The 12,500-nt window shown below is 39.6% G+C and overlaps 1 protein-coding gene across 2 annotated transcripts in view; it reads left to right on the top strand.

Annotated features, from left to right (window-relative positions):
- LOC106874893 (ubiquitin carboxyl-terminal hydrolase 48) overlaps positions 1 to 12,500 on the top strand; it is a 34,105-nt gene that overhangs the window by 1,503 nt on the left and 20,102 nt on the right. For both annotated transcript variants that reach the window (XM_089341486.1, XM_089341485.1), the window contains exons 2-11: positions 1,770 to 1,914; positions 2,564 to 2,684; positions 2,882 to 2,941; positions 4,303 to 4,384; positions 5,627 to 5,702; positions 6,845 to 6,902; positions 7,236 to 7,360; positions 8,750 to 8,858; positions 10,002 to 10,135; positions 10,897 to 10,979. In XM_089341486.1, the coding sequence (XP_089197612.1) occupies positions 1,781 to 1,914; positions 2,564 to 2,684; positions 2,882 to 2,941; positions 4,303 to 4,384; positions 5,627 to 5,702; positions 6,845 to 6,902; positions 7,236 to 7,360; positions 8,750 to 8,858; positions 10,002 to 10,135; positions 10,897 to 10,979 (982 nt within the window). In that variant the 5' untranslated portion in view covers positions 1,770 to 1,780. The remainder of the gene's footprint in view (positions 1 to 1,769; positions 1,915 to 2,563; positions 2,685 to 2,881; positions 2,942 to 4,302; positions 4,385 to 5,626; positions 5,703 to 6,844; positions 6,903 to 7,235; positions 7,361 to 8,749; positions 8,859 to 10,001; positions 10,136 to 10,896; positions 10,980 to 12,500) is intronic.

Below are 12,500 nucleotides of genomic sequence, written 5' to 3'. Positions count from 1 at the left end.
AACTATTGTTATTAGTGGTGAATGTGTTTAGTTCAGCCTCTTTTCATTTCTGAGTTCAAATCCCGCCAAGGTCCTGTTGACTTTTCCCTTTCATCTTCCTAAGACAGAGAGGAAAATAAGTCCCAATTAAGTTAATAGGAATCGATCTTAATCGATTAACCCCTTCCGCATAAATTTCTGGCCTTGTGCGTGCTTGTCTTAGAAATTATTATCACGAGGGAAGGGAAACCGCTGGTGGATTGACAAAATCGGTTGATCGTCGAACAAAAATGTATTGCGTTGGGATTTAACTGTAGCCCTTTTTTACGTTTCTAGTTAATTATCCCTTCGAGGTCGACTTTGCCTTTCATCCTTCGATACCTAAATCGATGTTAATCAACTAACTACAACCTCAGCCACCAAACGTCTCTCCTTCGGTATTTTTATTATTCCTATTTAACCGTTGCAAAACCATAATATAAAGACAGCTATTAATGTTTATACCTCCATCCACCCTGTTATGTCATCTGTCGGTTTAATAAACCAAACGTATTCAGATCTTATTTGGGTTTTACTTGGGGTTTGTCATCGTCATCATTATTATTATTATTATTATTATTATTATTATTATTATTATCTGTTTCTGTGTTTTCTTTTATACCAAACAAAACAAAACAAAAACAAAAAACGCGCGCGTGTGTAACGTGTTTATGTATGTATTACGTCTTCGTAACATAAGGTTTTGTATGAAATAATGTCTCTATGACATAAGGCATTTGTATGTAATAATAATATGTAGACACATTGCAACTTGCAAGAAAACGTTATGGAATTTCGGAGCGAAAAAAATAAAATTAATTCTTTCTACTTATTGGCGCAAGGGTAGCAATTTTGATGGGGAGGGTGGGGTGGCAAGTCGATTCCATCGACCAAAGTACCTTGACCAGTACTTTATTTTATCGATCCCCGAAAGGATGAAAGGCAAAGTTGACCTCGGCAGTTGTTGAACTCAAGAGAGTAAACAACTGGGCGATCTTTCGATACTAGTCCACCACCAGCTCGCCACCTTATTAAGGGCTGCAATTTGGTGTTTGTGTTGGGTGCGGGTGGGGGTAGTGGATGTAATTAAATTGACTACGTATTTCATGGAAGACTAAGCTGATCTCAGCGGGATTTGAACTCAGAACGTAAGGAACCGGAGCAAATGCACCAAGGCATTTTTTTTTCTAACGCTCCACCGATTCTGCCAATCTACCGCTAAGTGACAAACATTAACTAGTATTTGAGAAGGTTGTCATCGTCGTCATTTAACACCCTTCTTCCATGCTGGCATGGGTTTGACGGTTTGATAGGAGTTGGCTAGACAGAAGACTGCACCATACTTCTGTGTCTATTTTGTTCATGCTTTTTGCAACTGGATGCCCTTCCTAACACCAACCACCCCACTGAGTGGGCTGAGTGCTTTTTTATGTGGCGCTTGCACAGGCAAGGTTTTTACAGTTGGATGCCCTTCGTAACACCAACCACTTTACAGAGTGGACTGGGTGCTTTTAAGTGGTACCTGCACTGACTGACAAGGTCACCAAGTACTTTCAAGACAATAAATGCTAAAAGACTGTATTTTCGATGCCGGTCAGAAATGACCACTATGGTCCTTGTAGGAAGTAAGAAATGTCGGTACTTCTAGGGTTCCTCTTCTCCCAGTGAAATATGTAGATTTGTATTAATGTTAGAAATTACATATGTTGTTTTCTTTTCTTTTTTTTACTCCTGCCGTTTCTATTTTGCAGGTTTTGTAGGGATGCCTTCTAAACAGCAACTCGATAAAGAAGCTTGGGGCTGGATTGAGACCACTGACCCTGACCAAGTGACATTGGAACATGTGAAATATGCCTACCACATTAACCTGGAGCCCTGCAAATTGGGGAGTTGCAAGTAAGTATTTATTGACCCTTTGCTTTCCTTTAAAAATCGGCATGAACATTCCGGACAACCCAATATTTTGGAATTTATGGGAGCAACTGTCTTCAAAGACTCATAGCTCGAAATGAGGAGCAGATAGACAGCCGACAACTGATGCAGGGTCGTTCTTTGTGTTACTTGTCGTGTTTTCCATTTTTTCTCTCATTGTTCGTGTATTTAACTCATTTGTTTTCGTACTTCATGTTGTTTACACAGTTGGTGTTGTCCTGTACCCATATATGCATATATATATATATGCATATATATATATATGCATATATATATATACATATATATATATATATATATATACACATATATATATATATATATATTTTATTTAGTTTAAAAGAGATCCAACACTGTCTGTTTTTTATGTTTTATTTATATTCCTGCAGAACCAATGTGGGGTATAGAATATGGAATATACAATATATAATATAATATACAATATATAATATAAAATAAAATAAAATAAAAATGGATGGCAATATATATATATATATATATATATATATATATATATATATATATATATATATACATATATATATATATACATATATATAATAATATATGTATATTTATATGTATTTACTATTGTTTGCATTTTTCTTGTCAGGCGGAACTGTCGTGGCAACCCATTCTGTCTAAACGGCATCGGAGAAAGGGTGTGGCTCGGACAGATAGACGAGCGCAAATGGCACGACATTGAAGACCCGAACAATGAACGACGTCACCCGGTGGGTAGCACTTTCTACTTCTGAGTATGTGAAAGTGCTATTTTGCACCCTCATTTCTTAATTTTACCTTTTGGATTTTAATTGCTATAGCCACCTATATCATATATATATATATATATATATATATATATATATAGCTGCAAACACAGTAAATTTATTTATTTTATTTATTTATTTTTTTTGAAATTTCCTTTCAGGATTCTTTTGTCGGCCTCAAAAACCTTGGAGCAACGTGTTACGTCAATACATTCCTACAGGTGGGTCACTATATGGATTGATTGATATCAGCATGTGTCTTTTGAATGTAGTGAGGGAGTGACAGGTGTATGGTGATTCCTGTGAGTGGGTCGCTACGTGGGGGAATCAAGATCCGCACGTTCTTGTGAAGGCTGAGAGGGTGTCAAGTCTTCTGCAGACATCATCGTCATTTAATATCCAATTTCGAGCGAGATCTTTGCCAGTTGGCACGTAAAAAACACCATTTGAGCGTGGCCGTTACCAGTACCGCCTGACTGGCCCTCGTGCCGGTGGCACGTAAAAGCACCCACTACACTCTTGGAGTGGTTGGCGTTAGGAAGGGCATCCAGCTGTAGAAACTCTGCCAAATCAAGGTGGCGAACTGGCAGAAACGTTAGCATGCCGGGCGAAATGCTTAGTGGTATTTCATCTGCCGTTACGTTCTGAGTTCAAATTCCACCGAGGTCAACTTTGCCTTTCATCCTTTCGGGGTCGATAAATTTAGTACCAGTTATGCACTGGGGTCGATATAATCGACTTAATCCATTTGTCTGTCCTTGTTTGACCCCTCTGTGTGTAGCCCCCTGTGGGCAGTAAAGAAATAAGAAACTCTGCCAGATCAGATTGGAGCCTGGTGTAGCCAGTCAAATCGTCCAACCCATGCTAGCATGGAAAGCGGACATTAAACGATGATGATTTCCCATGCTTTCATGGATCAGATGGAATTTGAGGCAGATAATCTCTGGCTGGAGGCCCTTCCTGTTGCCATCACTCACCTGCTTCCAAGCAAGTTAATATTTCCCTATAACTGGACATCTTCTCACAGAATAGTGACACTCATTTACAACTATCATGTGATGTCAGACAAGGAGAGACACATACACATATATTCACACAAACACACACACACACATGTATATCACAGGCTCAGGCTTCTTTCAGTTTCTGCCTACCAAACGCACTCACAACACCAAACCAGCTGGCTGCCACCAATGAGCCTTGAGTGTACAGCACCACTGGTGACAGCGAGCGATGCAGTGCAATATGGATGCTACTGGCCATGCTACAGCTACTGTGCGCTCTCACAAGACCAGGCTGGAGCCAAGCCCATTAGAATCTTCTTTCCCTGCTGATCTGTCCAGACCTGTTCCCTTGGCTGGGGTTTTGCTAAACAGTGGGAACCTTGTTGAAGCCACATACCCATCATCATCATCCTTTAATGCCTGGTTTCCATGTTGGCATAGGTTGAATGGTTGGACTGAACCATGTGGTTGGGAAGCAAACTGCTTACCACGCAGCCATACCTGCGCCTATTGTCATTAAACATTTTAATGAAAATAAATAGACTTTTAATTAATTGCTATGCTCTGTGTTTTGTTAGCTATGGTTCCACAACCAACAAGTGAGAAAAGCTGTTTATCAATGGAGGAGTCGTGAAGAACAACCGCCCAACAGTCCCACAGGTGAGATTATGTATTTATCATAGTGTGTGTGTGTGTATGTTTGAGCATACATGCATGTGTCTGTGTGTGCTTTAGCCTGCATGTATGTATGTGTGTGTGTGCATGAGTTTGTGTGTTCCTCTTCATCATCATCATCATCATCATCTTTTAACATTGGTTTTCCATGCTGGTAGAGGTTGGCTGGTTTGACAGGAGCTGGTAAGGCCAGGGGCCACACCAGGCTCCATTGTCTGTTCTGGTATGGTTTCTATGGCTGGATGCCCTTTCTAACGCCAACCATTCCACAGAGTGTGCTGGGTGCTTTTAACATGGTACCAGAGTGTGTGTGCGAATGCTTGTGTGTACTTGAGCATATATGTGAGTGTTTTTCGATGTGCATTTGTGTGTGCATCTGTGTCCTTCTATAAGCATGCCTGCAGCGTGTTCAAGGGGGTGCTATAAAGTTCCTGGTTTCAAGGGTTACACAAAAGGCCTGGTTGGAGGCCCAACCTTCTGAGTTTTTTAAATGGGCCGAGGAAAACTGAAGGATTACTGCAATAAGTATGTGAATCTGAGAGAGGAATATGTTGACAAAATCATAATTAACTAACCTGCCTGTATTTTCTTATATATATTGAGTGTGTGTGTGTATATGTATATATATATATATATGGTGGGTGTGCTGAAATGTTCTTGGCTGTAAGGGTTTCATGAAAGGCCAGACGGGAGGCCCAACCTTCTGAAGGCCCCCTGCAATAAATATGTGAATCTGAGAGGGAAATATGTTGAATGAAACCATAATTAACTGATCCTCCAGTATGTTCTTTTACCAAAAACCAGGAAAATTTTCAGCAACCCCTCGTATATATATCGTATATATATATATATATATATAGGAGGGAGAATGTACGAAAAAACAACAACAGACGAGGACAGGTGGTGTAAATAACAAAAGGATGTATTAGTATGACGCTCAGGAATACGGAAAGTCTTTGACGTATATATATATATATATATATATGTATGTATATATATCTACATACATACATGCTGACTGTGATGGAGCTGGAAAAACATAAAACCTGTTTCCTAAAAAATCAGGTGGTAAGGATTTGGTCCCTTCTAAACGTATTGAGGTCCTTTCAACAATAACTTTTTATTGTTGTTTTTGTTGTATGTAACTTTATAATTTAACAACCCTAACATCACCCATATATATATATATGTATGTATATAAATGTATATATGAATTTATAATTCTAGATTCTGATTGGACACCTTCAACAATTTGTGGTCATTTACAATTGATATTTGCCCTGTTACAGTTCAGTAAACAAAGGTCAGTCACTAGGTCAACTCCAAACCACTTGTTTCTCCCTTTTTTGTTTATTATTATTATTATTATTATTGTTATTATAGATAATATTAGGACTGCTATGACTCCTCTGTGCCTATAGTAGAAAGGATTATTATTATTATTATTATTCGCGGGCTACTAACCCCAAGATTCTGAGTTTGATTCCAGACAGTGACCTGAATAATAATAATAATAATAATAACATCGAAAAATACCTGATGAAGGCTGGAGAGTATATCAGCCAAAAAAATGTGTTAACAAACAAGATGAGGACAAATATCCGTCAAATGTAAATAATGTACAACATGAAGACGTTATCTCTTAACGGCGGTGCATCAGCATGGCCGCAGCTCTGAGCTAAAACTAAAGAAAAAAAAAAGGATTATTGAATTCTTTTCATAATTTTTTCACTTTTTTCTTTTATATATTCTTTTTGCTTGTTTTTGTCCTTTACATTTTTCTTTGTTTTTTTTTCTTTTATATTTATTTATTTATCAAATACATATTACTTGTTTTCTTTATATTTTTCTTTTTTAAACTTTTTTACATTTTTTTTTTCCAAAACTGTATTTTGTAAATGATCGTGTACACCACACTCAGTTATATATAATAGATGTAGGGTGTATAATTTCTCATCTATGTTTTGTGTATGTATCTCTGAAACCTTTTAAAAAGAAGGAGGCATAAGACATTACACTCCCATCTGTATTAATACACATCTGTATATACACAAATATATACACACACATACATGTATACACACATCTATACATATATGAAGGGGTGCTGTAAAGTTCCTGGCTTTAGGTAAAAGAAAATACAGGAGGATCAGTCAATTATGATTTTATTCAACATATTCCCCTTTTTAGGTTCACTCACTTATTGCAACAGTCCTTCAGTTTTTCTAAGCCCTGTAAAAGAACTCAGAAGGTTGGGCCTCCAACCAGGCCTTTCGTGATACCCTTAAAACCAGGATTTTTTCAGTACCCCCTCATACACACACACACACACTCATCAACTTAAACACGGTATATTGACATAGAGTTTCATATATACAAACATGCATATACACAATAACACTTTCAATTCCATATCTAAATATAATTTTCCTCATCTAACCTCAGGTACATTGATCCCAGTAACTTCATCAAACATCTTGGTCTTAACACAGCTCAGCAACAGGTAAGTGCCAGGTGATTGTGTTCTTAATCAGCTAACCCGTATGAAACCATATATTCGGGTGTGCGATATTTTCTGAGTTCTGAGTTCAAATTCCGCCGAGGTAGACTTTGCCTTTCATCCTTTCGGGGGCGTCGATTAGATAAGTACCAGTTACGTACTGGGGTCAATGTAATTGACTTAATTCCTTTGTCCCCTCTGTATTTAGTCCCCTGTAGGCAATAAAAAAATAAATATGTAACACCACCGGTCTTTCTCTGACTACGATTAACTTCTGTGATGTTGTGCATTACCCATTCATTCCATTTCCTCTTGTCTGTCTGTGTGTCTGTACAGGATGCCCAAGAGTTCTCCAAGTTGTTCCTGTCTCTGTTGGAGGAAACGCTAATGCAGAGTGACAATCCGAACATCAAGAACGTCATAGAAGAGCAGTTCTCTGGAGAGTACGCCTACATCACTTGGTAAGTCTTTTCCGTTGGTCAGTCCCCTACCGTGTGGTGGTGTTGGGGGTAGCATTACTGTGGTTTGGGGTGATGACGGTCAGTATAAGGCATGTGATAGTTTAGTAAAGACCTCTTTATAGCAATGTAGGGGATTGTTTAGCAAAAGGTGGCGAGTTGGCAGAAACGTTAGCACGCCGGGCGAAATGCTTAGAAGTATTTCGTCTGCTGTTACGTTCTGAGTTCAAATTCCGCCGAGGTCAACTTTGCTTTTCATCCTTTCGGGATCGACAAATTAAGTACCAGTTACGCACTGGTGTCAATCTTATCGACATAATCCCTTGTTTGTCCCCTCTATGTTTAGCCCCTTGTAGGCAATACAGAAATAAAAAAAGAAAGCTTCTTGCAATGGCGTGTATGTGATAGTTTGGTAAAAATCTCTCACAGCAATGTGTCTGATGTTTGACCCCCTTAGCATTCAAGCCAAGCCATATTCAGCCTAAATATTCCATCTGTTTTGTGTTCAAACTGACCAGATCCAGCTTCTTGCACTTACTTGACAATGCCATTCTAAAAGTTAAACAGCTACATCATAGAAATCTCAAAGCTATGAGATAATGCTTAATTAATTCAAAACAATGTGAATAAATAAGTGTTACATTTGACAGAGTATTCTAAATGCTAAAGTGTTTAACTGGCCATATCTGGCATCTCACACCTACCTGACAATGTCATTCTAAAAACAAATGATTACATCATTTGAATCTCAAAGTTACATGATAATACAGGATTAATTCAAAACAGTGTGAATAAATAAGCATTACATTTGACAGTAATCTGAATGCTAAAGGGTTTAACTAGCCAGATCTGGTCTTTCACACCAACCCTACAGTATCATTCTAAAAATGAAGTTACCACAATAAAACTGACCTCGCCTGTGCTGAAGCCACTCTGTGGGGTGGTCGGTGTTAGGAAGGGCATCTAGCTGTAAAAACCTATGTTGAAACATACGCAAGTAGCCCGGTGTGGTCTTCTACCCGAGTGGTTCCTGTCAAACCGTCCAACCCATGCCAGCATGGAAGGCAGACTTTAAACGATGATGATGATGATCAAAATCCTAAAGCTACAAAATAATGCATGGTTAATTCGAAACAATATGAATAAATAAGCATTACATTTGACAGAGTAATCTGAACGCTAAAGGGTTCAACTGTCTTTCTGTCCTTCTTTCCCATCCTCCCTCCTTCCCTCTTACTCTCTCTCCTCATCTCTTTTTCCTTCCCTCTCTCTCTCTCCTCCCCTCACTTCCACTATCTTTCCTTCCCTCCCTCCCTCCCTCTCCTCCTCTCTCTCTCTCTCTCTCTCACTGCATCTGTTGCTCTACCTCTCCCTACTTCTCATCTCTTTCAGCTGCAGCCAGTGTGTCGGAAAGTCTAAAACACCGTCCAAGTTCTACGAGCTGGACCTCAACATCCGTGGCAGCAAGACCTTGCACGATTGCCTGGCAGAGTTTTTACACGTGAGTCTGCATTTCTGATGAAGGGTGGGGCAGTTGCAACACTGGACTTGTGAAGTCACCACATGTTAGAATTTTGTTTCCTAGTCACTGTGTTAGATACACACCTCCTTTTCACCTGTTCACAAGGCTCACAAGATATATAAGGAAACATAACTGGTAGAGGATCATCAAAAGAAACACCTGTCAATACTCAGTTTTTTGCCTTTCATCTTCCTCCGGGTTTAATTAAAGTACCAGTTATGCACTGGGGTTAACTCAGTTATATCCCTAGGAGTGGCCGTGTGGTAAGTAGCTTGCTTACCAACCACATGGTTCCGGGTTCAGTCACACTGCGTGGAATCTTGGGCAGGTGTCTTCTACTATAGCCTCGGGTCGACCAAAGCCTTGTGAGTGGATTTGGTAGACAGAAACTGAAAGAAGCCCGTCGTATATATATATATATATATATATATGTGTGTGTGTGTGTCTGTGTTTGTCCCCCCATCATCGCTTGACAACCGATGCTGGTGTGTTTACATCCCTGTAACTTAGCGGTTCGGCAAAAAGAGACCGATAGAATAAGTACTAGGCTTATGAAGAATAAGTCCTGGGGTCGATTTTCTCGACTAAAGGCGGTGTTCCAGCATGGCCGCAGTCAAATGACTGAAACAAGTAAAAGAGTATCTCTTGACGTGCCGATCTCTAACTGTGGAGGGAACCTGTGGAAGAAGTAGACCCAGGAAGATGTGGGACAAGGTGGTGAAGCATGATCTTCAGACATTGAGTCTCACAGAGGTGATGACAAGTGATTGAGACTTTTGGCGATTTGCTGTGCTTGAGAAGGCACGTCAAGCTAAGTGAAATCATAGTTGTAGTGAGTGCCTGTGACATGCACCCATGCTAGTGACATGTGAGAGGCACCTGTGCCAGTGACATGTAAAAAAGCACCATGTCAGTGACACACATACACACACATATATATAATGCTTACATGACATGTATTTCCTTTTGTTTTTGTTAAGACAATAGATTTTGGTTTGAGGAAGATTTGGCTACTGTTTCTAGCAATTCATGTGATCACATAAAGACTTCCCTGTGGAATCTTTGTTGTTATTACTGTTAATGTTGCTTTTTTCTTTTTTTTATTAATTTTGGTTGTTGCAGGAAGAGAAACTGGAAGGTGATAACAAGTACATGTGTTCGCATTGCAAAACCAAACAGAATGCTATTCGTACCATCCAGCTGCAGAAGTTACCCCCAGTTCTGAATCTACAGTTGCTTCGGTTTGTTTTTGACAAGTATGTAATCTCCTTTAGTTTTTTCCTGCATGGGTTTTTTTTTTTTTTTTCCTTTTTTTTCCACAAAAATACTATGTATCAAGTATCAGTGCCCCACCACACAGCTACCATTTCCTTGAATTCATCTGAAACCCCTACATCAGGTGTCTGCAACAACATTTTTGTTAGGGCCCGTTTTGATTTTTTTCTTCTTTTCTTTTTGATGTTTGTTGTTGTAACATTTGCCCATCGTCTGTATGTCACATGATGTCAACTGATGTTTTGTAAATGAAGGTGGGAGATGGAAACTGTATGAAGCCTTTGAGTGCATGTTTATGTGTATGTATATGTGTGTGTATATATATTCATCATCATCATCATTGTCATCTTTTAACGTCCACTTTCCAAGCTGGCATAGGTTGGATGGTTTGACTGAGGACTCCCTCATTAGCTCCAGCTCTCTCTCGTTAGCTCCAGCTCTCTCTCTCGTTAGCTCCAGCTCTCTCTCATTAGTTCCTAGTTCTTATTTGCTTGAGTTCTCTTTCATCGTTGGACAGAATTCACCATGTCATCTTATGAAGAAATCATTTATTTGCCAAGATATGAAGTCTATAGTAACTGAGTGGGTAGAGCACCAAATTGTTGTGTGCCATGCTGTAATTTTCAGGAACTTGCTTTTCTTTTGGAACAATATAAAAGACTTTATTTTCATCCGACGGAAATCCTGCTGCTTCAGCCATCCAAACAGAAAAAATCTGAATTTGTGTTTTTGTATTTTGCAGACAAAACGGTCAGAAGAAGAAGCTAAATAACTACATCCAGTTCCCAGAGGTGCTTGATATGACGGAATATTTGAAAGATTCCGGTAAGGTTAATATCTTCCTTGGTTCATTCTTTTACTTTGCTGTGCCACCCTTTCACTGTAGCACAGTGTAGTGTCATACAACTCAGCACTTTATACAATTCATTGTCACTCTCTCAATTACAATTATGAAGAGTTCCAGTTGATCCGATCAACAGAGCAGCGTGTTTGTGAAACTAATGTGTGAGTGGCTGAGCATTCCACAGACACATGCCATTAACGTAGTTCTCAGTGAGATTCAGTGTGACACAGAGCGTGACAAGGCTGTCCCTTTGAGTTGCCACACTGTACACCACACGGCGAGCTGGCAGAAACGTTAGCACGCCGGGCGAAATGCTTAGCGGTATTTCATCTGCCGCTACGTTCTGAGTTCAAATTCCGCCGAGGTCGACTTTGCCTTTCATCCTTTCGGGGTCGATTAAATAAGTACCAGTTACGAACTGGGGTCGATATAATCGACTTAATCTGTTTGTCTGTCCTTGTTTGTCCCCTCTGTGTGTAGCCCCTTGTGGGTAGTAAAGAAATAACACTGTATACCACACTGTATGGTACACACTATTTATCATGCTACATCACGGCAGTTGTACGCCACACTGTACCATACTATTTGTTTTTTTCTCAAAAGCCTCAGTACTCATAAGGCCAGTTATCTGATCTCCATAGTGTGTAAATGACCAAGGCCACAACGTTCCCCACTAAACAGGATATCAATCTGTTGTAGGGTTGAAGGCCAGCAAATTTCCAAGGGGAGTTGATTGATTACATTGACCCCCTCCCCTCCTCAATACTTGATTGGTTCTTTATTATATCAACCCCTAAGGAGATGGATGGATGGAAGGAAGGCAAAAAGTGACCTTGATGAAATTTCAACTCAGAATGTAAACAGCTGGAAGAAATGCTGCTAAACATTTTTGTCTAAGTCCCTAACAATTCTGTCGGTTCTCCACTTTATACCTAGCTATCATCATTATCATCATCAACATTTTCCATGCTGGCATGGGTTGGATGGCTTGACAGGAATTGGCAAGGCTAGGGGCTGCACCAGGTTTCATAGTCTGTTTTGGCTTGGTTTCTACAGCTAGATGCCCTTCCTTACAGACTGTACTGGGTGCTAGCACCAGCCCCTACACCAATGCTTTTTATGTAGCACCTTGGTTTTAGGATCTCGGTTCTGTTGTGGTGGGCAGGTTTTCTCAAGTACAGCAATGCACCAGATATCTTGGTCCTCTGTCATTACCTTCATAAGGTTCAGCATTTAGAGATTGGCCTTCAGTAATTCTTCCCTAGGCAGAAGACTGCACCAGGCTTCGCTGTCTGATTTCCTCCCTATTTCACTCATATGGCCTCCTCCTTGTCATTTGATATTTAAAATTGCCTAAGGTGCTGCACAGTGGGACTGAACCTGAAAACCTGTGATTGCAAAGCGAACTTCTTAACCACACAACTATGCCTGCATCTATTATTTTATTTTTTTTCATTTTTTTTTTCTTGAATTCTTTTCTAAATCCAATCCCTTCTATTGTG

The sequence above is a fragment of the Octopus bimaculoides genome, chromosome 24, assembly GCF_046866305.1.
Source record: "Octopus bimaculoides isolate indiv1 chromosome 24, ASM4686630v1, whole genome shotgun sequence".
Lineage (NCBI taxonomy): Eukaryota > Metazoa > Mollusca > Cephalopoda > Octopoda > Octopodidae > Octopus > Octopus bimaculoides.
The sequence above is the reverse complement of the archived record's forward strand: the minus strand, read 5'-3'. Positions and strand labels throughout refer to the sequence as shown.